The sequence below is a fragment of the Rattus rattus genome, chromosome 1 (genome assembly GCF_011064425.1).
Source record: "Rattus rattus isolate New Zealand chromosome 1, Rrattus_CSIRO_v1, whole genome shotgun sequence".
NCBI lineage: Eukaryota > Metazoa > Chordata > Mammalia > Rodentia > Muridae > Rattus > Rattus rattus.
In genome coordinates this window covers 15,674,074-15,698,330 of record NC_046154.1, presented here as the reverse complement: position 1 = coordinate 15,698,330, position 24,257 = coordinate 15,674,074, and the positions used below count along the sequence as shown (strand labels likewise).

At 50.3% G+C, this 24,257-nt stretch overlaps 1 protein-coding gene across 1 annotated transcript in view; it reads right to left on the bottom strand.

The window, feature by feature from the left end:
* Kazn (kazrin, periplakin interacting protein) overlaps positions 1-24,257 on the bottom strand; it is a 979,201-nt gene that overhangs the window by 373,369 nt on the left and 581,575 nt on the right. The window contains exon 3 of the mRNA XM_032895070.1: positions 6,010-6,265. Coding sequence (XP_032750961.1) covers positions 6,010-6,265 — 256 coding nt within the window. The remainder of the gene's footprint in view (positions 1-6,009; positions 6,266-24,257) is intronic.

The window sequence follows — 24,257 nt, the reverse complement described above, 5'->3', positions numbered from 1 at the left end:
GCTTCTACGTTACGGAGGGGGTCCCTGCTAGGGAGGACAGGGATGGTAGTTTGGCTCTGTGAGACTGTACTCTGCCACTGTGGGTGGCCACCCTTGTAGCTTCAGGGATGCTGACTCTTCTTAAGGGATTCTACCTGAACCTGTTTCCCGGCACCTTGGGGCATCAACATGTCGAGAGGTACTGGTGGCACCCGTGTCATACCCCAGATGTCAGTTACCCTGATATCCAACCCAAACAATATGGGCTGATTCGTATTTGAAAGTTCACTTCACGCCCTAGACCTACCACACACAACGAGTTCCCACCTTGTCTGACCTACGTGGCGCATGCTTGTACATGCAAGCACGTGTGAGCATGTTTGGCCAAAGGACAGAGTACAAGTAGAGCAGTCCCGAATACGAAAGGCTCACCAGGAGACTAGGCTCTTGCAACCTCAAGAGTGGAAAGACGTGATGGTTCTGGGCCCTTTGAACTCTGGCCATCGCCAATGCATGTGTCCTTCGGATCCACGTGAGCTGTTGGGACTTCCCGGCAAGTATAATCCAATGCTGAATCATACTTGGCACAGCTCAATTCTGATCCTTTTATGATTAGAGATCTTTAAAGTTGAAGATACGGTGATACACACATATGCACATGCACGCAAATCCGTATTCACAGGCACACGCATGTACACAGAGTTTGGGGAGGATCTACTCCTAGGAACCTTTCAAAGTTTTGGTCTTAAAGATATGGAATTACAGTAAATGCCCTCACTCCCATCTCTGTTGCTCTGGTAAAACACTGACCAAAAACAACTCAGAGAGGAAAGGATTTATTTGGCTTACGGATTACAGTTTATAGCGGAAGCCAGGGCAGGAGAGTAAGGCAGGAACCTAGAGGCAAGAACTGATCAGAGAGTAATGCTGCTAACTGGCTTGCTTCTGGGCTTATGCTCAGCTCTCTTTATTACGCAGCCTAGGGTTGGTACCACCCACGGTAGACTGGCCTCCCCTAGGTCGATTCTCAATCAAGCAAAGCCCAACCCCCAACATGCTTACAGACCAATTCCATGAAGGTAATTCCCAAAATGAGGTTCCTTCTCCCCAGATGTGCCAAATTGACAATCAACATTAGCCACACAGTAAGTAAGTCCCCTGACTTTGGCTGCTAACCAGACTTAGCATAGAAGCCATCTTTTAAGGTCAGCTGTATGATGACGGGTGCCGAGGGATGAAACGGCCAAAGGTCAGATGGGGACATCCCTATTGCCTCGTATTAGATGGGAGTCACTACAAGATGGATACACAAAACACCCAGTGAATGTGTCCAAGACCCCGAGTTTGACCTTCTGTGCTCCACATGGCTGACAGGGTGGGCGGGCCGATTTCCGGTGAGCAATTTCCACCTGCCGAACCCACCTGCCACATGCTACCTGGCAACTAGGAAGTCACAAGTTAGGACCTATGGGATCCCTAAAAGGTGCCATTGGGGTTGAGGAGTTAGGGGGAGGGTGTGGAGACACAGGCCACCTCACACCAAGATGAAACGTAGCTTGTTCTCTTAGAGTGAAAAAGTTTCAGAAAGCCACAAACAATCAGGAAACAAACACAGTAGTATGAAATGAACCAGAACCTCTACTTCAGGGACCCTCCCAAGGCATCTTTAAAGACAATGGAAAGATAGTAAATGACTAATAGCCAATCAATAACAAATGTCCACCATTTCCGTCCTTATGTGTAAGCAAGTTCTTTGTGACCCCGTGCAGGACTTTTTAGGAGAAGCAGTAAAGCCCCGCCTTCCGGGTTAGGCAAAGACATGGTCCTTCATCCCACTGTGGAGATGTGAGGGGCCTTGGAGATGTTGCCACAGGCCTAGGTTCCAACCCCGTCTGCCATTTGGAAATCCCCTCTTTCGAAGCAGATAAAAGTTCCCTTCGGAAAACAGTAGCAGAGGCAGAACGAACGGAAAAGCCGGTGCCAAAAGACTGACGTTACCGTGCAGAGCAACAAATGCCTAGCTTCTCTGCGGAGTCCCTCGCACGCGCCCACCGCTCCTAAGGGAATGCAAACCTTACCAGAGAGTTTTCAGTGTTTTGTAAAGAGGAGATGCTGTCTACTGCAAGGACCCAGGCGGCTGTCTACTGCAGTGCCTGGAGAAGGCAGTGCGACCTATGTAATTACGAAAACTTATAAACATGGAGGTCCATCCCTTCCCATCTCCCCCCTTTAACAACTGAGGCAGACAGGGACCGCTTCCCTATCCTTGGCACCAAAGGAAGACACTTTCTGTGCATTGCCAGTGGGGGCAGGGGAGAGGGCTCAGTCAATTAAATGCTCTCCCCACACAAGCATGAGCACCAGAGTTCAGATCCCCAACATCCATGGGGGGAAAAAAGCTGAGATCAGCAAACTTGAGCCCCATAATCCCAGCCCTGGGAGGGCAGAGCCTGGAAGGTAGGCAGGGACACGTGAGGAAAACACCTCACCTCCACTGCTGGGATCCATAGGCACGCAGGTACACACACCCCAGATAAACAACAGACTCAAGGCAGCGAGCGTCCATCCTACTGGGTGTAAGTATTTTATGTTCTATGCAGTTAACACCTATTTAAATTGGGTGTAATGGCCTTAATTGTCTTACTCCATGCTCTGCAAAGCAGCCAATTGAATCTAACATTAGTCATTCATCAGATAAAACATTTTCAGAGACGCAAACTGCTCCATTTTGCCCTCAAAGAACAGCAAGCACTCTAAAAGACACTTTCCCAGAGCTGGGTACCGCGAGGAAAACGGCTTAGAAATGCCACTTCACACAACCCCCTTCCCACAGCGAGATGAACGGAAGCAATGCTTAGCTCTGTATTTTTTTATTTTTTTATTTTTTTGAAACCGAGCCTCCTTCTGTCCACCCGTCAAAACCAGTTATGACCCCGTCAACCCAAGAAGTAGCCTCTGGGGCTATGAAATGCACCACCACCAGGCACAGATGCCCTTGGCGAGGCTGGCCTACAGTCCTCCCTAGGATTATCCAACTCGCTTGGCTTGCAACAGGAGAGAGGCGATGGGCCCGCTGCCAAGAGCTCTTTCAACAGAAATTCCGAAAGAAGATCCCGAGAAGTGCCGAGAGCCCAGATTTCCAGCAGTTCACTTTCTAGATTCGGTTACATAGCAACCGTGCCCGCTCACACAGGGTACCCGGCGAGTTAATATTTTGTTTAAACGGCACTCTGCCTTAACCCTCTAGGAAAACCCAAGTTTGCCTAGTCACATGGCACCAACCCAGGGGTCTCGCCTGCGACAGAATACCCAGGGTGGAAGGGGTGCGCTTCCTTTATTCATTTCCAAAAAAAAGAAATTTAAAAAATTGAAAATGGATCTAACGGTCTCTTGGGGTGGGGGGGCAAGGTAACATTTTCCTGAAATCACTTGTGGTAATGTTATTAAAGGCATACTAGCTCTTAATGTGTCCACAATGTGCTTTTGCTAAAAGTGACTTACACGGTTGAATTTTGAAAGATGGATGGATACTCGCGTTGCGTTCAAGACCCCACTTTGAAAAGTGACAACTGTACCAGGTGTTCTTAGGGTCTGGTCCCACTGAGTGGTACCAGTGCAGGCAGAATAAAATCACAAGAGCAACGCTAACTCGGAAGAACAGAAAGTCCCAAGAACCCCAACCCGGGGTTCCCTGCAACTCCCTGGTGCCCTGTCAGGAGGGACCCGAGGAAGGCAGCCAGCCATATCTGAAGACTCCAGAAACTGGGGGTGGGACCCAAATAAAAGCAAAACCTCACAAAGACTAAGTTGCCCGAGTGCGTGCGCGTGCGTGTACACACACACACACACACACACACACACACACACACACACACACACCAGGATTGAGGTGTTATTATAGATAAGTAAATGCCCAGTGGGCTTATTCAGGAATCTTATTTTTTTTTCCATCTGCCTCACGCACATAAAGTCAAACTAACTTAGATGGACACGTGACCCACAGATGAGCTCAGTTAGAAAATCATTAACGCGTTTTCTGATTACGCAATCGCCAAGGGCCCATGGTAAGGGCTCTGAAAACCATTAGCAGTACTGACAGAAACGACCAAGACCCTTCTCCGCTGTCCTATTACCTACCCATTGTCAGCCACGGACATGGGGCACACGGCAGGTGCAAAGGTTCCTATGCGCACAGGGAGCTGCTGGTGCGGTGTGTTTTTAAGGATACTGGGTGACCCCGAAGCCACTTCCATGTCTGTAGGCATGTGCCTCTTAGGAGGGAAAAGAAAAGAAAAGAAACACCCCCTGTTGCACCCCCTACAACCATTTAGTCATACGGATGCCAGCCTTTCGAGTTTCAAGAGGAGTGCACCAGCATAGCATGCCCAGCCCACAGCGCAACCAGCACTCGGTGAAAAGCCACTTAACTTTTCCCTGTCTGAGAACGGCTGGATGGTGGGACTAGCCTTTCGATGTCCCTTTTTAGGGCTCCCGTTTCTCAGCAGAATGGCAGCTCTTAGCTAGTTCTGGAACATCAGAACACTCTCTGCTTACAGAAATCAAAGCACTACCCGGCAGCCAGCCTGCTTTCCCCTCCTCTCACCTACGGTTCTTTCTCACAGGATGACATAACCAGGGATTGGGTGAGGAGAGCAACCAGACGCCAACCTTGAAACCTTGTAGCAAACAACCAGGGCCGCTCCACCATCTCACCATTACATCATGGCCAAATTACAACCACGCTTCCTAAAGACTTCCAACAGGCTTGGGAAGGACCAAGTTAGGGTCTGACTTAGAAATCACAAAACTGCAGATGTTGAAGTTGCAAGTCTCACAGAGCAAAGGCATACCTTCCCAAGTAGGTAAGGCCAAAGCAGACTGATGCAGTGAGTGAAGGCATCTCCATTGGAAAAAAAAAAAGACACTCTCCACACTCAGGAGGAGCTGTTGAGATAGCATAGCCAGAAAATCATTCCGAACCATTGAACAATGCTACCTTACACTCCAAGTGACATTTATACAAGTGATCCTCTTGGACTGGAGGATTTTTTCCCCTCTCTCCATCTTTTGGATTTTAGCAGTTTAGTTTACAATTCAAATGGTTTGAATAAAGCAGCGGTACTGATTCTTAAAAGCCACGGGAGAGGGGGAGGGGGGGTCCTGAAAAGCTTGCTTTTGCTTTCCAACTCTCAGAAAAAAAAACCACCACGCGTGGCAAGGCCACCTTACTACACACCTTTAACCTTTGCTGGGGGTTCAGAAGTGTCATCTCTCAATGTCAGCACTGGCCAGCTGTCTTTTCTTCCCCCTTCGTCTAAACCGCAGAGGGGTCCTTCAAACAGGGGCTCCTAGCAACCTACCATTCGAGCCTTCACTTCTCCAGTCAGCCATCAATCAACCTCTGAGGTCTGTGATTTCCCCCTGGGAAGCGCTCTTCCCCGTAGAGCTGCTGGAAACGTAAAACTCTCTGCAGACCCCAGCATCCACACCACTGCCTGCACCATCTCAAGGATGGAGAAAATAAACTCCAGATGCAACCCAGCCAAGGGGCTTGGCGTCCGCGGAGAAAAGTGCATGCAAGTCCACTTCCCTTGGGCAGCAGAGCCCAGAGATCCCCGCTGGGAAATCATTTCAGAGGCCTTTGGAACTGGAGGGTTGGGACGGGGAGGGGAGCAGATTATGGGGGAGAGGGCACAAAAAGTTTGCCGCGGCTCTGGGGTCTGTGTGCCATCCAAAGGACACTTTCCACTGCCTGAAAAGAACCGGCCCAAAGGCGCCTAGCTTTGGCGGGCGGGGGCCAGTGTGACCGTGTGACCCACTGTGCACACTGCACCCCGGTTGGCGTTAATGACAACCGCTATGGAACTCCCAAGCCGGGAGGCAGCGGGTTGACACTGCCAAGCGAAAAGGGTTACGAACCACAATGCAAAGCCATCTCGCGGCGAGCGTGAGGGACACCGCGGGCCCGGCCACCACCAGGACCGGTGAGCGCGCTCTGGGTCCCCGCCCCGGGCGCCGGGCTCTCCCTACCTTGAGCTCCGTGCTGATGGTTCTCCATGGTCGCCACCGCCGAGTCAGCCACCGTCACCGCTGCTGCCGAGGCGCTGGTCGCAGCTCCCGGGCCCGAGCCGGGGCCGCCGCCTCCGCCGCTCAATTCCGCCAGTCTCCGGTTGGTGGCCGTGAGTTCGGCTCGCAGGTTGGTCACCTCCTGGCTGGCCGACTGGACCGCCCCATCGATGCGGAGCGCGAGCTGCTTATTGTCTTCCATCATGCTCAGGATTTTGGCCTGGGGGCGAGAGAGGTGACAAAGAGCTGCATGATGCACGCGGGGGGCGCGTGGCCGGCCGTGGCCCCGGCTCTACCTGTTGGGTCACCCCAGCGGCCCGGGTTTCCCCGCGCCCCGACCCCCAGGCACCGGCAAGCGCCGGCTTCTCCGGCGCAGGAATGACAGCGGCGCCTCCAGCCCGAGCCGCGGCGGTGGTGAGGCGGCGCGGGGAGGAGGAGGAAAAAGAGGAGGAGAACGGGAGGAGGAGGAGCAGCCGAGATCGGCAAGACCCCGGCGGGCGGGCGAGCTGCGCGCAGAGGACACCGTGCGCCTCCCGGGCCAGGCACTCTCCGAGTGGAGCCTACCATTCGCGGCTCGCTCGGGAGGGGGCCCTGCAGGGGACCTCGGCGACCTCTCCGGCCTCGTGAGCCCCCCACCTCGGGGACACACCCCCAGGGAGTGGAGGAGGAGGGCGGCGCCCTCATGAGGCTGGAGGTGGCACCCCCAAGCGAAGGGTTAGGGGTGCATCTCGGACCCCGGCTGTCCCACTGTCCCCTCCCTGCGGCGGTGGGCAGCCCCGCCCCAGCCAACTACTGCCCTGCTCCGGGCTGGGGTCGCAGAGGAGGAGGTGGTGGATGCTTAGCGGAGAGGGGAGCTTGCAAAGGGGGCCCCTTGGAGGGGAGCGTGGGATGGAAGGCCGAGGGAGGGGGCTGCTGGAGTGAGCTCGGGAGTGGAGTTCTTGTTTTGCTAGTTGCAGGGATGAAATACCCAGCGGAGAGGAGAGGTGGTGGACAGCGAGCCTGCCACCTTCCACCCCCACCTCAGAGCCTGACCTGCGCTCTTCTTCCCCAGCCTGGGCCAGTGGTGCTGAGGCCTGCCCGCAGCCCAGAGAGTGAGTGTGCACACTCAAGAATGAGGGATAGCTTCAACCTGGTCTTAAGCTCCTTGGCTGGTCTAAACCTTAGTGGGAGTAGAGAGCTGAGGCCAGAGGAGGGTTGGGAGGTGTGATTGACTTCTTTTTTCTTCTTCTGAGGTAGGAATGTTGACCCTGTTTTCTTTCCTGTACCTACCCCCCCTTCTAAGAAGAATCGAGGTAACCTTAACTTGGATACCCCCCCAACACACACACACACACACACACACACACACACACACACACACACACACCATCGCCTTTCTCTCCCAGAGCACACACGGGCTTTGCATTTTTCAGTGGGGCCCTGGATTCCAGCCACCAGACCTTGTTACCATAGCAAGCTTCATTCCATGCAAATAGGAGGCTTTCAAAGAGCCAAGTGTAACCCCTGCCAACAGTGTGCCGCCATTCCAGGCCAGGCAACCTGGGGACAAGGGCTCATTGCAAAAACTGAAGGGGTGCTCCGGATGAGATCCTCGAGCTCCAGGTTCAAGAGCATTTATTGGAAGTCCACAAGAGCTAAGCAGAACATGCATGCCCGAGGTGTGTGTGTGTGTGTGTGTGTGTGTGTGTGTGTGTGTGTGTGTGACTCCATAGGGTAAAGGGTTTTAGGCACAAACAGGCATTGGATAGGGTTTAGTGATCCATCAAGGCCACAGAAGTCAGATGGAGCGGGGGTTGGGCATAAGTAATCCCTGAAACCAGTTAATCCCATGCGCTTTCAGTAAACTTGTTGTTGTCTTTGAGTCAGGGTTTCTATTGCTGCCCTGAAACACCATGACCAAGGAGCAAGTTGGGGAGGAAAGGGTTTATTCAGCTTCCACTTCCACATTGCTGTTCATCATCAAAGGAAACCAGGACTGGAACTCACGCAGGCAGGAACCTGGAGGCAAGAGACGATGCAGAGGCCATGGAGGGGTGCTGCTTCCTGGCTTGCTCCCCATGGCGTGCTCAGCTTGCTCTCTTATAGAACTCAAGACTACCAGCCCAGGGATGGTACCACTCGCAATGGGCTGGACCCTTCCCCCTTGATCACTGATTGAGAAAATGCCTTACAGTTGGATCTCATGGAGGGATTTCCTCAAGGGAGGCTCCTTTCTCTGTGATAACTCAAGCTTGTGTCAAGTTGACACACAGAACCAGCCAGTACACAGAGTCTCTCCAACTCCTGATATAGTGAAGAATGACCTTGAACTTGTGATTCTCCTGCCTTGCTGACTTTCCAGGACAGTGCCAGGCTTAACAGGCATGCAACATCACGGTGTCTGGTTTATTTGGTATTGGGATCAAACCATGGGCTTGGACCGTGCTAGACAAAAACTACCAACTGAGTTACAACCCCACTGACTTCTTTTATGCAGAACCATAAAAGTAGACTGTTGCCCTGACCCTCTCCCCGTGGACAAGCTTTTGCAAGAGGAGGCACAGGGTGTAGTTTTTCTCTGTCTAACTTGCTTGGTCATGGACCGAACCTTTGACCTTAGCCCTTTGTAGCTCAGCTTTGACCAAGCAGATGGACAGAAGCCTTCAGAGATGCCGGGTGTGTTTAATGCCCAGATTCAGTTCAGACCTTTAGGAAGTAACTGGGAGGCATCTAAGAGCAAGGCTTTGTGAAGCTCCTAAAAGACTGATGTCACAGGGAAACCCAGTTCGGCAATCCTTTAAAAAGTTAAAGGTGGTGTGATGTCCTTTAATCTTAGTACTCATGACGTAGAGGCAGGAGGGTCGCTGCCAGTTCGAGGCCATTCTGGTCTACACAGGAAGTTCTAGGTCAGCCAGCCAGGGCTACATAGTAAGACACAGTCTCAAAAACAAAACAAAACAAAACAAAAACAAAAAAAACCAAACAAAAACAAATACATTAATTAAGTTTAAAGAAAGAGGAAGGTTAAATGAGGGATTATTACGTAGCCCGGCAAACCCATTGTCAACAGCCTGAAGCAAAACTTCAGGAGTGGTGGCAGTGTTGTCAAGTTCATAGTGTTAGCAGTTCATAGTGACACTGTCTGCCATCGTCAGCAGGTGGAGAGAACTCAGCTGCCCACCAACAGATGAAGAAACAAGGCTGGCTTTGAGTACAGTGTGATTATTCAGCCATGGTAAGGCGTGAAGGACAGACATTCGCTGTAGCCGTGAAACCCCCAAACACTGTCTCAGACACGGAAGGTCACACAATGTATGACTCTGTTTATATGAGACTCCAGGGGAGGTAAGCCTAGGGAGACAGAAGGCAGACAGGTGGCTAGGAGAGCAGAGCCTGAGGAGGGAGCTGCTTTCTGGGTTATTTTTGGAGTTTTCTAGGGTATGCGGGGTGATGAAGGTATCACAGGCAGTGGCTGTGTTTGCACAAAGTTGCAGACAGGCTAAAGGTCATCAAGCTGTTTGATACTGATATCGTGTTATATGAATTTTGAAGGCATAAAATAAAAGCATGTATGGGTTGGTGGCAGGGGTGCTCCGGGAGTAAACTCAACCAGAAAAGAAGAATGGCTGGTGGTGATGGTGGCGATGGTGGTGGTAGTGGTGGTGGTGGTGGTGATGATGGTTGTGATGGTGATGGTGGTAGTGGTGGTGATGATGGTTGTGATGGTGATGGTGGTGGTGGTGATGGTGGTGATGGTGATGGTGGTTGTGTTGATGGTGGTGGTGGTGATGATGTTGGTGGTGGTGGTGATGTTGATGGTGGTGGTGATGTTGATGGTGGTGATGGTGGTGGTGATGGTGGTGATGATGATGGTGGTGATGGTGGAGATGATGATGGTGGTGATGGTGGTGGTGGTGGTGATGATGGTGATGATGGTGATGGTTGTGGTGATGGTGGTGGTGGTGGTGATGGTGGTGGTGGTGGTGATGGTGGTGGTGGTGATGATGGTGGTGATGGTGGCGGTGATGGTGGTGGTGGCATGTGTTCACACCCTCTATGACACTCACCAGAAGGGCAATGATGTGTTTGCATGTTCCTCCAGCTTCGCTGTGAACTTGTGGACAGGACAGAAGGGTGGCTGGGGTTTCTATTGTTGCTCTTCCCATTTTCGACAGCCAGCCCATAGCAAGCGCATCATCTTCCGCTGCGTGTGAGTGTGTTGTGCAGTAAACAAGCGGAGGGAGTGTTACTCATTCTCCCTCCGCGGAGAGACTGTCCCACGCACTGGCATCCCCGCATCAAATCAGAACAAAACAAACACATGGGGAGGGAGAGAAGCAAGGCACAGCTTTTGTTTTTCTCTCTTTTCCCTGGTGTGTGTGTGTGTGTGTGTGTGTGTGTGTGTGTGTGTGTGTGTGTGTGTGTGTGATGTGTGTATGGAAATATGCACATACCCACTTGTGTGCACATGTAGGTAGAGGCATAGGTCAGAGGTTAATCAATCTCTCTCTCTCTCTCTCTATCTATCTCTCTCTATCTCTAATTTTCTGAGACAGGCTCTCTCACTGGGCCTGGAGCTCCCGGGTCTGGTAAGAATGGGCTAGTGAACCCCAGAAACCTACCTGTCTCTGTTCCACAGTACTGGGATTGATCATATCTCAACTTTTGTATGATCACTGGGGTTCAGAACCCAGGTCCTCTTCCCACCTCCAGGATAAGCACATCACTGACAGAAACACCTTTGCAGCCCTCTTGAGTCTCTCTGCATTGCTCTCTCTGAGGTTTCCTAGCCCTTGCTTTAGAAACTTGAGGGATGCCTCCTGTGGTCTAAAAGAATTTCAGGGTTTGTTTACCTTATTTTTCTGGATGAGGAAGGGCGCCTTTGTCAGCTGGGCCGTCCTGCATTCACTTACACACAAACTACCAGATCTCAGGCAGACAGCTTAAGGATACACAAGATCTCAACCCCCAAGATCTGCTTTTACTTCCTGACTTCCAGCCCTGCACTCAGATCCTCCTAGGATGACCCTAAGGAACAAAATAGCGGCAGAACCCATGTCTTCTTATGAGCTCAGAGAGAAGAATCTCCTAGCATCAGTGCTCAGTGGGTCAGGGATGTGACCAGGTTGTTAAAGAGCTTCTGGGCCAGCAAGAGGGCCAGCGTTCGAGTCACCAGAATCCTTGTGAGTATCACATTTGAGTGTGTCAGCCTCCCTGTAATCCCAGCCTCAGGAATCAGAAGATAGGGCAGACCCAGAGCATGCTGGGTAGAGTGAGACTAGCCTTATTAATGAGCTCTGAGTTTGATTGAGAAGCCTGTCTCAATGAATAACATGGAAGAGGGATGGAGGCTGATTCCTGGCATCAACCTTGGGCCCCTATACGCATGGACACGCACACTTGCACATGCACGTGCAAACCTGTATATACACAGGCATGCATACCAAACATATAAAAATGAAGAGAGGAAAGAGAGGAGGAGGGAAGGAGGAAAGATGCGAGGGACACAGAGAGAGACAAAGAGAGAGACAGAGCGAGAGCAAGAGCGAGAGCGAGAGCGAGAGAGAGAGAGAGAGCGAGAGCGAGAGAGAGAGAGAGAGAGAGAGAGAGAGAGAGAGAGAGAGAACACCAAAGCTCAGTGCACACCCATAGCAGACAAACCATGTGCATGTACTCTCTTCCCAGATCAGACCAGCCTTGCCGTTGGACTACGAACTGGACCCTCTAAAATGGAAGAAGTCGTGAATAACATCCTGGATCCCCCCCTCCTCCGTGGCTGTCCTCCTCCACAATCTTGTGATGCTGCTTCGTAACCGAAGGCCACGGGTCTCACGTCCTCTAGCTTCCTCCTTGTCTGCAGACAAATGGAGGCTAGATGCAGAAACGAGGGCCTGCAGATGCTGAGGAAGGAGCCAGGAGCAATTAATGTCCCGATCTAGAGAGTGACCCATCTTCCCCTGGTATCACGGCCCTGTTCTAAATTACAGCCTAGCACAGTCAGGCCACGGGCTCTGTGTGCTGCAGCTCTCAATTCTTCCTACCTCGGAGTCGTCTTCTCCTTTCACTTTTTCCTAGCCCAGAATCTTCTCCCTCGACTCTCTGCCCTTGATTCCTTGTCATCGCTCAGATTTAACATTCCACTCTGACATCTCGTAGCACAGATCACCATAGATGGCTGCTCTGTCTCTTTACCTCGAGCTACTGTGGAGGACAGATTGAGAGGTCGGTCACCATCAGTGTAACTGACCTGAGTAGAGGTCCCCAGGCATTTTTCTATTTTGTGTTGGCATTCCCAGAAACGAATGTCTCTTTAGTGATCTACCTTGATTATTCACATAGCAACGGAAATCCTTGTTTAAGACTCTCCCCTCCCCCACCACACGTAGCTACCCAGATGGAGCGGAGGCCTCGAATGGTGGAACAGGGGAAGGGGTCCGTCATCTCCTCAGTTCTGATTTTGTTGCCGGGATCGCCACGGACGCTTTTCCTGAGAGTGTGTGGAGAAGCAAATTCATGTCCTTTGTCCCCACACCTCCATATCCACAAATAGTCTCATTTCCCTCATTAAAACCCTCTGAAAATTCAGTTGTCCCTAGGAAACCTAGTTACGAGCTCTCTCCTTCTTGCTGCAATCCTGCTGGGCGAGGAAGGGGCTGGATTGTGGATCTGATGCTTAACCCCCCTAGGGCTTCCTGGAAGGTTTCCCCAAGGCTCTGACCCCGCCTGCATCCATCCACACATGCTTACTGAGTGGGTGAGCTGGGGTCCGGCGTTGTGCTACTCCCACATGTGGCCCAGATTCCTCTCTGACTCAATCTGGGACTCATTTTCTGTCTGGCTGGGAAACTGGAGGTGGCATTCATGCACATTTCCTGCGAACTGAGAGACAGCCAAGGGTTTGTGGGGATCCCTGTGCAGGACAGGTGGGAAGGAGAGTCTGAGGGAGGAGCCAGCGTACGGTAGACTACTGGGCTCTGGAGTCAGTGACCGTGGGACCTTGGTACTTAGTAGTCTTGGCACACGGCTGCTACAGGATGTGGGGAACATCTGAGGAGGTGGTACAGCCACCGTCCTAAGAAGTTAAGGGCCACTACCCCAAAGCGGCATCCCTTGCCAGGCACTGTGAGGCACTCCTCCAGACTTGAGGCTGCTCCTAGTCTTTCCCAATATGTGGGCGAAGTCCTCCCTAATACGGAATCTTCAGAAGATGCTTGCTAAAAACCAAGAAGCCTAGGGGCTTGGAGGTGGCTCAGTTGGTAAGGTGACTGCTTTGCAAGCACAAGGACCCAAGTTTGAATCCTCAGAAGAAACCACATTCAAAAACAAGACCAACCAACCAAACAAACAAACAACCAGCCATGCATAGTGCTGTGTATCCAGAATCCGAGTGCTGATCAGGCAAAGACAGGCCCCATGGCTAGACATTCTAGTTTACTTGGCTAGTTTGAAGCCATTAAAAGGCCCTGCCTCAAAAATCAAGCTGGAGTGTGCTTGAGGAATGATAATTAAGGTTGACCTCTGTCTTTCATATGTGCATGTGAGGACACACACACACACACACACACACACACACACACACAGAAATAGAAAGAGACTTAGGTCATCCTCATGATCTATCAGAATCCCTGGGCAGAGCCCAGAATTCACATCTGCAGAACGCTGCATGGGAGAATCCAATGCATGATAAAGTCGGAGTCCACCTCTTTGCATGCCCAGGTCAGGGACTCACAAGTTCCAGGCACACTGTGGACTGTGTGACTGCTGGAAGTCTGTCAGCCTCAGGGATGGCTGTGAGGGTTCCCTGTCCATGCTCTCTCCCTGTCTGTCCAGTCTCCTCCACCTCCTCTGTCAGAGTCCTTGGAGAATTCCTTTCCCCTCTGCAGATGGATGCTGTATTTATTCAAATTGTCACATGTGAATCCAGGCCAATCTAGGAGATGTATCTCGTGTGCATTTACACGGTTTACTTTGGCTGTGTGGGGTTTTAACTTGCACTCTGGGGGAAAGCACAACACATTTCGAAGACAGGAACGGCCAGCGGATCAGCTGTGGGTGAGAAGACTCTCGGGGACAGAGACTGAGGAGGGAATTCAGACAGCAGGACCCCGTCCGTTGCCTTCACAGCCACTGTGCTGAGACAAGGAAGTTGGAGGGACAAAATGGGGGCGAGTGTTGTTAGGCTTTAGGGCAGAGCCTGTGGCCATAAGAGGGCAAGGCCTGTGTATGAGGGTTGACCGTGTACATTGATGTACATATGGTTATATCTGTGTGGACACAATGCAGAATCGTTAGTGTGACATATGGTGTGGCCTCCCAAGCAATGACTCCTATGGAGCTCGGGAGGGTGACCAGGTGAGTCCCTTCTGTGTATGGGTGTAGTCAGGGCAGTCCCTTTTGCAGATTCATTGACCAACAGACCTTCAAAAACCACGCGATGCCAACTGGTCAAAGTGTGGAGAGTAAGCATCTGTACATTGCTAAGTCGCAAGTGTGACATCAACGTCACCTTTTCCCCGCCAATCCCAAGGCTCAGGGACTATGTGAGGAGATAGGGGACAGAAAGACTGTAAGAGCAAGAAGGCAAGGAAGACTGTGTCTCTGGACACAACAGGGAGACTACACTCATAAACTCACAAATCCCTAGCAGCTATGGCTGCTGGTGCAAGATTTGCACAGGATCGAGCCAGTCAACACTCCAGCACGAAACAGGGAGAGTCCCACAAGGCCCCCGCTCCTAGCAGGGAAACGCTGGACAGACGATGGCTCTGTCACAGCATCTGTGGGTGACTATGAACAAAACCAAGCACCAGTCTGAGATGAACATCTTTACCCACAGAGAAGCATCGAAGAACCGGCCCGATTCACAGGCATCTCTTGTCCTCTACCTGGGCTATTTCAATGTCACAGGCACCATTTTGTTTTCCAGGGTCTCAGAACAATCTCCGTGAGCTCTCCTGACAAAGGCACAAAGGTCAGGGCCAAGTCTTCCACAGCTACTCTCACACTCTACTGTTTTGCCTTTTTGTTTTAAAATAGACAGCGCCTCTCGTATCCCGGGTTGGCCTTTAATTCCCCCATGTAGCTGACGGTGACCTTGAACGTCCATCTCCCAACTGCTGGGATGACAGACTTCCAACACCATGTGAAGCTCTCAACGGAACCCAGGCTCCTGCGCCTGCTGGACGAGCTCTCTGTAAACTGAGCTGCACCCCCCAACCCCTACTTTACTCTGCAGCAGCCCTAGTTCTCTGCTTAGTGAAAATCCTACTTGACGGACAGCTTCCAGGCAGGATGGTGCTCACTCATCAATGTTCCCCCTCCTCCTCCAGGGAGAACATTGCTTCTGTTCCTAGGCTGTGCAGTTGGCTAGTCAGACCTGAGTCTCTGTGAGCTCGAGGCCAGCCTATTATTCTACATAGCAAGTTCCAGGTCAGTCAGGGCTACATAGTGAGACCCTGTCTCAAAACGGGGGCAGGAGGGGGAGGCCCAGAAGGTGGAGATTGGATTTGGTAAGGGGTAGATTCCCACAAACCCCAGCCTTGTGTTTTGTAGCTCTGTGGCACTCTGTGAATTATGTAATCCCTGAGTCTCGTTTCTCATTTGTAAAACAGGATGTGACTTCTTGACTCTTGTAGGGATGCTGAGCAATTCGCTAACCCAGATCACAAAAAGATCTGGGTATGCCTAGTTCTAGGGCCCCACCTCTTCTCTTTGCCTGCTTCCCTTTTAATGCATGGATACACTAAGACCATCTGTGTCCCTTCTAACCCAATGCCCTTCACCTCTGCCCAAGGTCTTGAGCCACTGCAGAGGCAAGGGATGGAGGGGGCCGTTCCGGGTGAGCAGGATATCAATTCTTCTAGCCCTGGGGACCCATTTGGTAAATTGGTTCTTTTAGCTTAAAAAAATGTACTTTAGGGGTCAGTGACACAGTGACACAGCTATGCATGCCCACGTTCAACACACACACACACACACACACACACACACACACACACACACACACACACACACACACTTAAAGATGAGACCTCACTAGCTTGCTAGCTTGGCAATATTAACAGACCTACCCAAAATAGGTAAAAATTTCCTCTCACAGAGAGTGTCAGTGGTTTTGTGATTTCTTACGTAGGAAAAGTTGCTTTCTGTGCTGTAAAGGGGTTGCACACATTTAAAAAATGTAAGTGTTTGGGCTGACTTTAGTGGCTTATTTAATCCCAGCACCCAGGAGACAAGGGTAAACAGATCTCTGTGAGTTCGAGGCCAACCTGGTCTAGACAGCAAGTTCCAGGTCAGCCAGGGGTACATAGTGAGACCCTGCCTCAAAAAAGGAGGAAGGATTAGATTTGGTAAGGGGCGTATTTGCAGGAGGATGAGGCTTTTGTGATGTCTTTGTTGCTCTGTTTTGCTCTTTCCCTCTTGTTCCTTTAGCGGGCAGCATGCGTATTAGGAAAAGCTCTCCGCTTAGTTTTGCTGATGGCTTCCTCACTTGCACAGGCTTCTGTTAGCTTCCATTGTCCTCAGAGCCATTGCTTTCTAAAGATGTTTTTAACATGTATTTATTTGTTTTGTAATGCATGCGCAAAGCAAATGATAATTTGTGTGCACGTCTGTGTTCATGCATGTGATGGACGGCAAGCGTGTAGAAGTCAGGAGACAGCTAGCAGGAGTTGGTTCTCTTGTTCCACCCTGTGGGCTCTGGGATTGATCTCAGGTCGTCAGGCTGGTTGGCAAGCCATCTTGCCAGCCCCGTTCATTGCTTTTTTTCTTCCCTGGATGCTTTATGCTTCCAGGCCACCATCCCCAGGAGAAATACATCTTCTTACACACAGACCATGTAGTGACTGTGGTGTCATTCAAGACTACAAGCAGAGGCAATACAGGAGGCACCAGCCAATGAGAAGAATTCAGATGTTAATATTCCTCAATGACCAGTTGATAGGAGCCCGGAATCTTTCAACGACATGCTATCTCTTTTGAGGAATCTAAAGCAGCAAACTGTAAGGAATTTGCCTGGATCTTTCCTTTTAGAATGTATCATTACGCTTTCTGTATGCATGTATTTATTGTGTGGTATGTGTGCTTGTGTGTGCAGAGGCCATTGAGTGTCCCTCTCTGTCACTCTGCCTTATTCCCCAGGGCTAGGGTCTCTTCCTAAACTGAGCCTTGCTGTTTCTCGGTGAATCTTGCAGACAACAAGCCCCAGCCATCCTCCTGCCGCCACACCCCTCTCCTCCGTGCTAGGATTACAGGCATGTGTAGCCACACCCAACGTTTCATGTGGTTGCTTGGGATTTGAACTCAGGTCCCCATGCTTTGCACACTGAGCTTTCTTACCCATCAAGCCACGCCTCCAGCCCCAAGTTCTCTTTTAAACCAACACTCAAATCTACCTGTGAAAAAGTAACCCGAGGGAAGCATTTATTTGCCAGATGAGGATTCATTCAAACCCACAGCCATAAAGGATTCCTCTGCAGCCACCACCCTGGCTGCCCAGAGCCAGCTGTCTAGTTAAGACACACAATTAACAGGAAGGCATTTCATGTCGAAGTCTACTTGATGGGTAAGTCGTATCAAGCAATTGTCTGCCTTATTTTATGCCAGGGATGTGTAAAACAGTTTATAAGGCAATTCTTGGCATCCTAAGCTCACATTAATACGTGTGTATGCTGTCAAGAACAGCCTGTGTTTGCTCGGATTGACGTGAGTTGTGCCGCACCTGGGACCTGCAAGGCATGGCGACCCCTTCTGCCCAGTTGTCGTTAACTACTGATCTTTTTATTTTGAGAAACAAATACACGGGAGCTGAGCTTTCAAAGGAGACAAGTGGTGCTGGGCAACGCACGCAGTGAAGTAACGGATTCGCATGTCTCTTTATCACAAAGCCTCTGCGCCCTGATCACGGGTCACCGGCTCTAGCCCTACTCCATGCCTAGTGCCCGAGATGGTTGAGGTGACAAGTGCAAGAATTCTGTGCTGGCTCCAAAAGAGCCGTCCTACATCCAAGAGATGGAACTGGGCCCGGGGAATGGCTGCGTGGGTCTGCATAGCTTGATATGTCAGCTTGGTGACCGTCTCCACATCATCTCCACTACCCAGAGTGGAAGGAGAGACCTGGCTCCTGAAAGTTGTCCTCTGACCTCTATATGGCACTCATATGCAGATACCACTATCACCACTGATAATAGGAGTAATAAATAATGAAAATAATAACTATTATTATTATTATTATCATTTTTGAAAACAAAGAAACTGTGCAGAGAGGAGCTACATCCCTTTCCCAGTCATCCAAGAGCCCCAGGGGAGACCTGCAAGGCCACACTTCACAACCCTAGGGGGTCTAATAGCTTTGGAGGCAGCATGGAGAGCCTGAGCCCTCTTGTAGCTTTGAGGAAGAAAAGAAAGACAGACGTAGGCTCTCATCCGGTCATGTGTTAGGAGGTCTCAACCTCGAGGGTGAACATCAATGTCTCCCTAAAGATGGATCTGTCCTGGGGTTGCAGCCAGCTCCTCGGGCCATCTTCGTGAGAAGAAGAAAGTGAGGCAGAACTCAAAGGGTCCAGCAGGAGAGGGGAGGGCACAGAGAGGGTGACGGAGATGGTGAACTTCATGACAGTACATGTGTACACGTGTGTCATTGATTTAAAGAGGTGTCCCCATCCTTGCGAGTAATGAGTACAGAATGTCCCTCCCTGTTTGAGGGCATGAGAAGTGTGTGATGTCACCTTCCCAGCTCAGAGGGCTCCATGGTAAATTGAGGTGTGGGGGGATTGGATCTCTCTGTGTAGTCCAGGTTGACTTCATACTCATGGTCATCCTCCTGCTCCAGTCTACTCCATGCTTGTATTACAGGCTTGCATCACTATACCTGGCTACAGGTTCTAGTTTTAAAATCCACTAATTGTTATTTAATTCAAGGAAGAGACACTCTCACAGGACTCTGAGCAGGCAGGAAAGCGAGTAAACTATTTTATGTTTCCTCACAGAATTTCAATGTCAGTATGAATCTTTCTAGAGTTTTCACTGGGCTCACATATACAAGGCTAGAGGTTGATGCTGGGGGTCTGCATTGGTCACTCTCTCCCTTACGTGTTGAGACAGGATCTCCCCCTTGAGCTCAGATTTTGCTGACTCAGCTAGTCTAGCTGGCCAGCTTGTTCTGGGGAGGATCACCTGTCTCTGTTCCCCAAGTGCTGCGACTAAAGACGTGGCCCTGCCATTTATGTGGGTGCTGGGGATCCGAACTCCAGGCTTCTACTTGTGTAGCAAGCTCTTAATTCACTGGGCCGTGTGTGTGTGTATGTATGTATGTCTGTGTGTGTGTGACTGTCTGTGTGTATGTCTGTCTGTGTGTGTGACTGTGTGTGTCTGTCTGTGTGTGTGTCTCTGTGTGTGTGTCTGTCTCTGTGTGTGTCTGTGTCTATATGTGTGTGTGTCTGTGTCTATATGTGTGTATGTGTGTGTCTCTGTGTGTGTGTCTGTGTGTGTGTGTCTCTGTGTGTGTCTGTCTGTCTGTGTGTGTGTCTCTCTGTGTGTGTCTGGGTTTGTGTGTGTGTGTGTGTGAGAGAGAGAGAGAGAGAGAGAGAGAGAGAGAGAGAGAGAGAGAGAGAGAGAGAGAGAGAGAGGTCCATTTATGTGTATGCACATGCCTATGAAATGTATGACAGGGTCAAAGTTGACCTCACTGTCCTTTCCTACTATGGGAGTGATACGTGGCAAAAAGATAGATAGATATGTGATTAGATAGATAGATAGATAGACAGACAGACAGACAGATAAAGAGATGATAGGAAAGATTAAGAAGGGAAAATCAACATTTTCAGGATGATTTAACTAGTTTTATAAACTAGCACGTGACCCTAGGTACTGCCTACCTGTGTTCTGAGCTAGAGTCACTTGTTGGCCTGGGGCTTGCTGATATCTTGGACTGGATGGCCAGCAAGGCCAATGAGTCTGCCTGTCTCTACTTTCCCTGCACTGGGATTATCAGCGTGTGTGACAATGTCCAGTATTTTTTTTTAAACATGGATTCTAGGTTTTGGTCAAGTAAGGAAGAACTTGGCCTGGCTTGGTCTTCAGAATTCTAGGTCTGCAGTGCCTCGCTGGGTATACAGGATGACTCGGGTTCAATTTCCAGCAGGTATAAACTGGTGTGGTGCTATCCACCTGTAATCCTAGCCCTCAGGAGGTAGAGGCTGAAGGATTAGAGGCTAGGGTCATCCTTGGGTATGTAGGGAGTTTGTAGTCAGACTGGGCAACGTAAGAAAAAGAAAGAAAGAAAGAAAGAAAGAAAGAAAGAAAGAAAGAAAGAAAGAAAGAAAGAAAAGAAAGAAAGAAAGGAAGGAAGAGAGAATGGAAGGAAGAAAAAAGAAAGAATAAAGGAAGAAAGAAAGAAGGCAAGGAAGGAAGAAAGAAAAGAAAAGAAAAGAAAGAATAATGGAAGAAAGAAAGAAAGAAAGAAAGAAGGCAAGGAAGAAAGAAAGAAAAGAAGAGAGAAAGGAAGGAAGAAAAAAGAAAGAAAAGAAAGAATAAAGGGAGAAAGAAGGAAGGAAGGCAAGAAAGAAAGAAAGAAAGAAAGAAAGAAAGAAAGAAAAAGGAAGAAAGCAAGCAAGCTAGATTGGAAAGAGACTTTAAAGTTTTCTCAATTTTGCCAAATCCTCTTACTTTAGATGAAGTGGCTGAGTCCCGGGAGAGGACCCTTCTCCATGACCCCCACACGGAAAGGCAGCACTTCACTTACAATTAGGATAATATGTATTCGTGTTTATATGGCCTCGGGGGATGTTTGGTAAACATTTGTTGAGTGCATTAAGCTATGCCATTTGATCTGTCTATCTGCCTGGAGAGCACATCAAAATCCCCAGTCAGCTCTGGTTCTGATCCTTGCCTTGTGGAAAAACTTCCAAACTCATATGAGGTGCTACCTCCGCTCGGAAGCCTTTCCTCGATCTCACACTTATTTTCCACCAAAATGATCGCCAACTTGGCAACGGGGACTCTCCCAGGAAGGGATGACCAAACCCCTTGAAGAAAAAAATCTTCTTCAACAATTGAGAAAACAAAGAAACAAAGCCCCTTCGCAACGGCCCCCACTGCTTCTCTCAGCCCCCCCAGAGAACAGCTGGGTCTACTCTAAATCAATCCTCCTCTCCCAAGAAAGATCTGGTTTCTCTGCACACACGGCCATTGGCTTGAGATGGTGAGTGCAGTTCTGAGAAGGTGCATGGTTCAGATGAGTCCGTGGTAACTAGGCAGCAGCTTGGTTTTCCTGGGTCTGAGGTGATATGGTGTGCACGTGTGTGTGTGTGTTTGTGTGTGTGTGTGTGTGTGTGTGTGTGTGTGTGTGTGTGTGTGTGTATTTGGGGCTGGAATGTGCACTGTGCTGCCTCAGGAATCCTTTGGGGCCTCCGACCTCACTCTCTTTGCCTCTTTGTAAGTACTTGGATCATTGCCCCCAGGTCTAGCCAGCCCTCAGGCTAATTACCCCCCTTGCCCTGTAATTTCATCACCTCACCCAGGAGTCAGTCAAGATACAAGTCCCTAACCTGCTGGCATTCTTTAACCATGGCGTTATAACTTGCTTTGACCACTTAAGTGGATTTCCAACAGTGTTAGGACCTTGAACACATTCACACCTTTTCGCTAACCTCTGGGTTCCGCGATCTTCCAAGCACTGAATATGCATCAGAGAAACGCTTTCCGTCCAGAAGGAAGACTTAGCGATGAACCGTGAGGCACGGCCTACCGCTTGGAACAAGCCCAGTCCAACTGACATCACACCTTAGAAGCAGGTAGAGCCGCAAGCCCGAGATAAACGCTGTTGTAAGCTGCTGAGGGTCTACGGCTGTTACATCACAGAAACCCACTAAGGCATTACGGAACGCCGTGCGGACAGACGAAGGCTTGTGGTCCTGACTGAGTAGTCAGCGTTTTGCATCAGAGGCAGTCAATTCCCAGGCTTCTGCATCTGCAGATTCAACGGGCCATGGTTTGGAAATGACTGAGGAAAACAATTTGGAACTCTCCAGACGGCACATGTATTTATTTACATCACATTTAGGATCTACTAGGCATTGTGGATGCTTTAGAGAGGACTTAAAATGCAGAAAGATAGTTTTACTGACATGCAAATACCATAGCATTTTATAGATAGGACTTGGCTTTGGGTATCTGTGGGGGTCTTGGGGTCCTGGAACTCCACACGAGTACCCAGCCACCACAGACTAGGGGAGTCAATAGAACCTAATTTCCTCATTGTTCTGGAAGCTGGAAGTCTTATAGAATGGGGAAAGCTGGCTTCTCTTGGCTCAAGGATGAAGTCTTCTCATCCCTTCATCTTCGTCCCTCTGCTCCTTGTCCTAACTTCTCCTTGTAGAGACACAGGCAAAGTCTACTGGGAACCATGACTTCAGGAGCTCCCAGGGTCCCGGCATTGACATCAGATCCCTCTTGGCTGCCTCTGAGTCTTAGCCTGTTTTCTCTCTTCTGCATTGCTCAAGCAGAGTCGGGTGTAGGCACACGTCACACCAAGCAGACGCACGCCATTAGTTAGTTAACGCTGACCGTCAACTTGACAGAGCTAGACCACCTAGGAGACAAACCTCTCTCTATGCCTGTGAGGGCTTTTCTAGATTAGGTTACTGGAAAGTGGGAAGAGTTACTCTAAAGTCAGGAGGCACCGCCTCAGGGCCTGGTGGGGTCCGGGCCTGATCCAAAAAAGAAGAAAGTCAAGTACCAGCATTCATCTCTTTCTGATTCCCGAGCGTGGGTGCAAAGCGGCCTCTGCCTCAAGCTGCGACTTTCCTACCATGATGGGCTGGACCCTTAATTGATGAGCCAAAACGAAGCCCTTCCTTCAGCTGTCTCTTTAAAGCTATTTTGTCAGTAAGAAGAGTAACTGATAAAGTCAGCCTGCTTCAGCTGACTCAGGGGCAGGCCAGAGCCTCTCCCTCTTGTGTTCCTGGGACAGCCACTGAGACCGGAGCATTACTGCCACTCGAACTGGCCAGGCTGCATGAATGTGCTCATCAATTAGGCCCCAGGGAATCGGGCTGGTGGGCTGTGCAGAGGGATGGGGGAAAAGCTCTTGCCCAGGGTAGAGGGAATACAGCAGAGGGAAAGGGGATTCCTGGCTAGGCCCAAGCGAGGGATAGTCTGTCTGTTGCACCACTGTTTCAGCACAGGGGCGATGCGCCCGGCCTGTGTGCTGTCCATTTAGGCCTTCAGCAGGCACATTGGGATTCCTTCCATCCCTGCTGTCTGGGTGGCTGGATTTAGGCACGTGGCTGGACTCCTACGGCTTCAGTTCCTCTAGCACAAAGTTGAGGGGCCATGTGTAAGTCAGGATGGGGTAATGAAGGGGAATAAAGAACTTGGTGCCTCAGTTTTCTCACCTGTGAAATGGGAATCTCGATCGCTCTTCCCTCCTAGGGCTGTAAAGATTAACTGAGATGTATAAAGGGTTTAAAGCTCAGTTAGATGAGCTTTAAACACATGTGCACACATATGTATTTGTATGTGCAGGCTGGAGCTGAGTATCAGGTGTCTTCTTCAATTGCTCCCTCCCTTTTTTTCTGAGACAGAGTCCTTCTTTGTGGGATGGTAAACCATGTCGGGAAGCTTGGTGGGTAGAGCGGGTCTGAGGCCCTGGAAACTCGGTGGGTACGCATCTGAGATACGGTGCCTCTCTGCCAGATTCCAGGCCTGGAACATGTGCTACACTCCCCACAGAAGGAAATGTGACCCATGGTGGCATAGGCCCAGACCAGAGCTCTCCATGCTAATGAGGTACCTAGAGGCCCTGAGGGTTTAGCCAATAAGCTTCCCTTCCCAGACATTCCTCCCTGCAAAAGGTACTTAACCTCGGGTCCACACTGAGAAGTTGGGGTACAGTATGCATGCGTTTTCCACAGTAAACAATCAATCGTTTGGAACCGGACTGTCTCTTTCATGGAGGACCACCAAGGGGAGCACGGAGTAGGCCTTCGCCTACAGAGCTGCTGCCTAAGTCTCCAGTAAAGGCCTCTCTGTGCTCCAGGCCACAACTACAGCCAAGCTGAGGACCTTCATTGATGAGCAGGCAAAGCCAGAGCTCCCATTTCCCCCTCCCCTCCCCCGCCCCGGCCAGTCGCCATCCTCAGCATGTAGGCTCCCAACTCTGCTCTCAACTCCTTTCAACTCAGCGGTGCCTGAATGTCTAGGAGTTTGGAAGCACCCGGTCATGGCCTCATCAT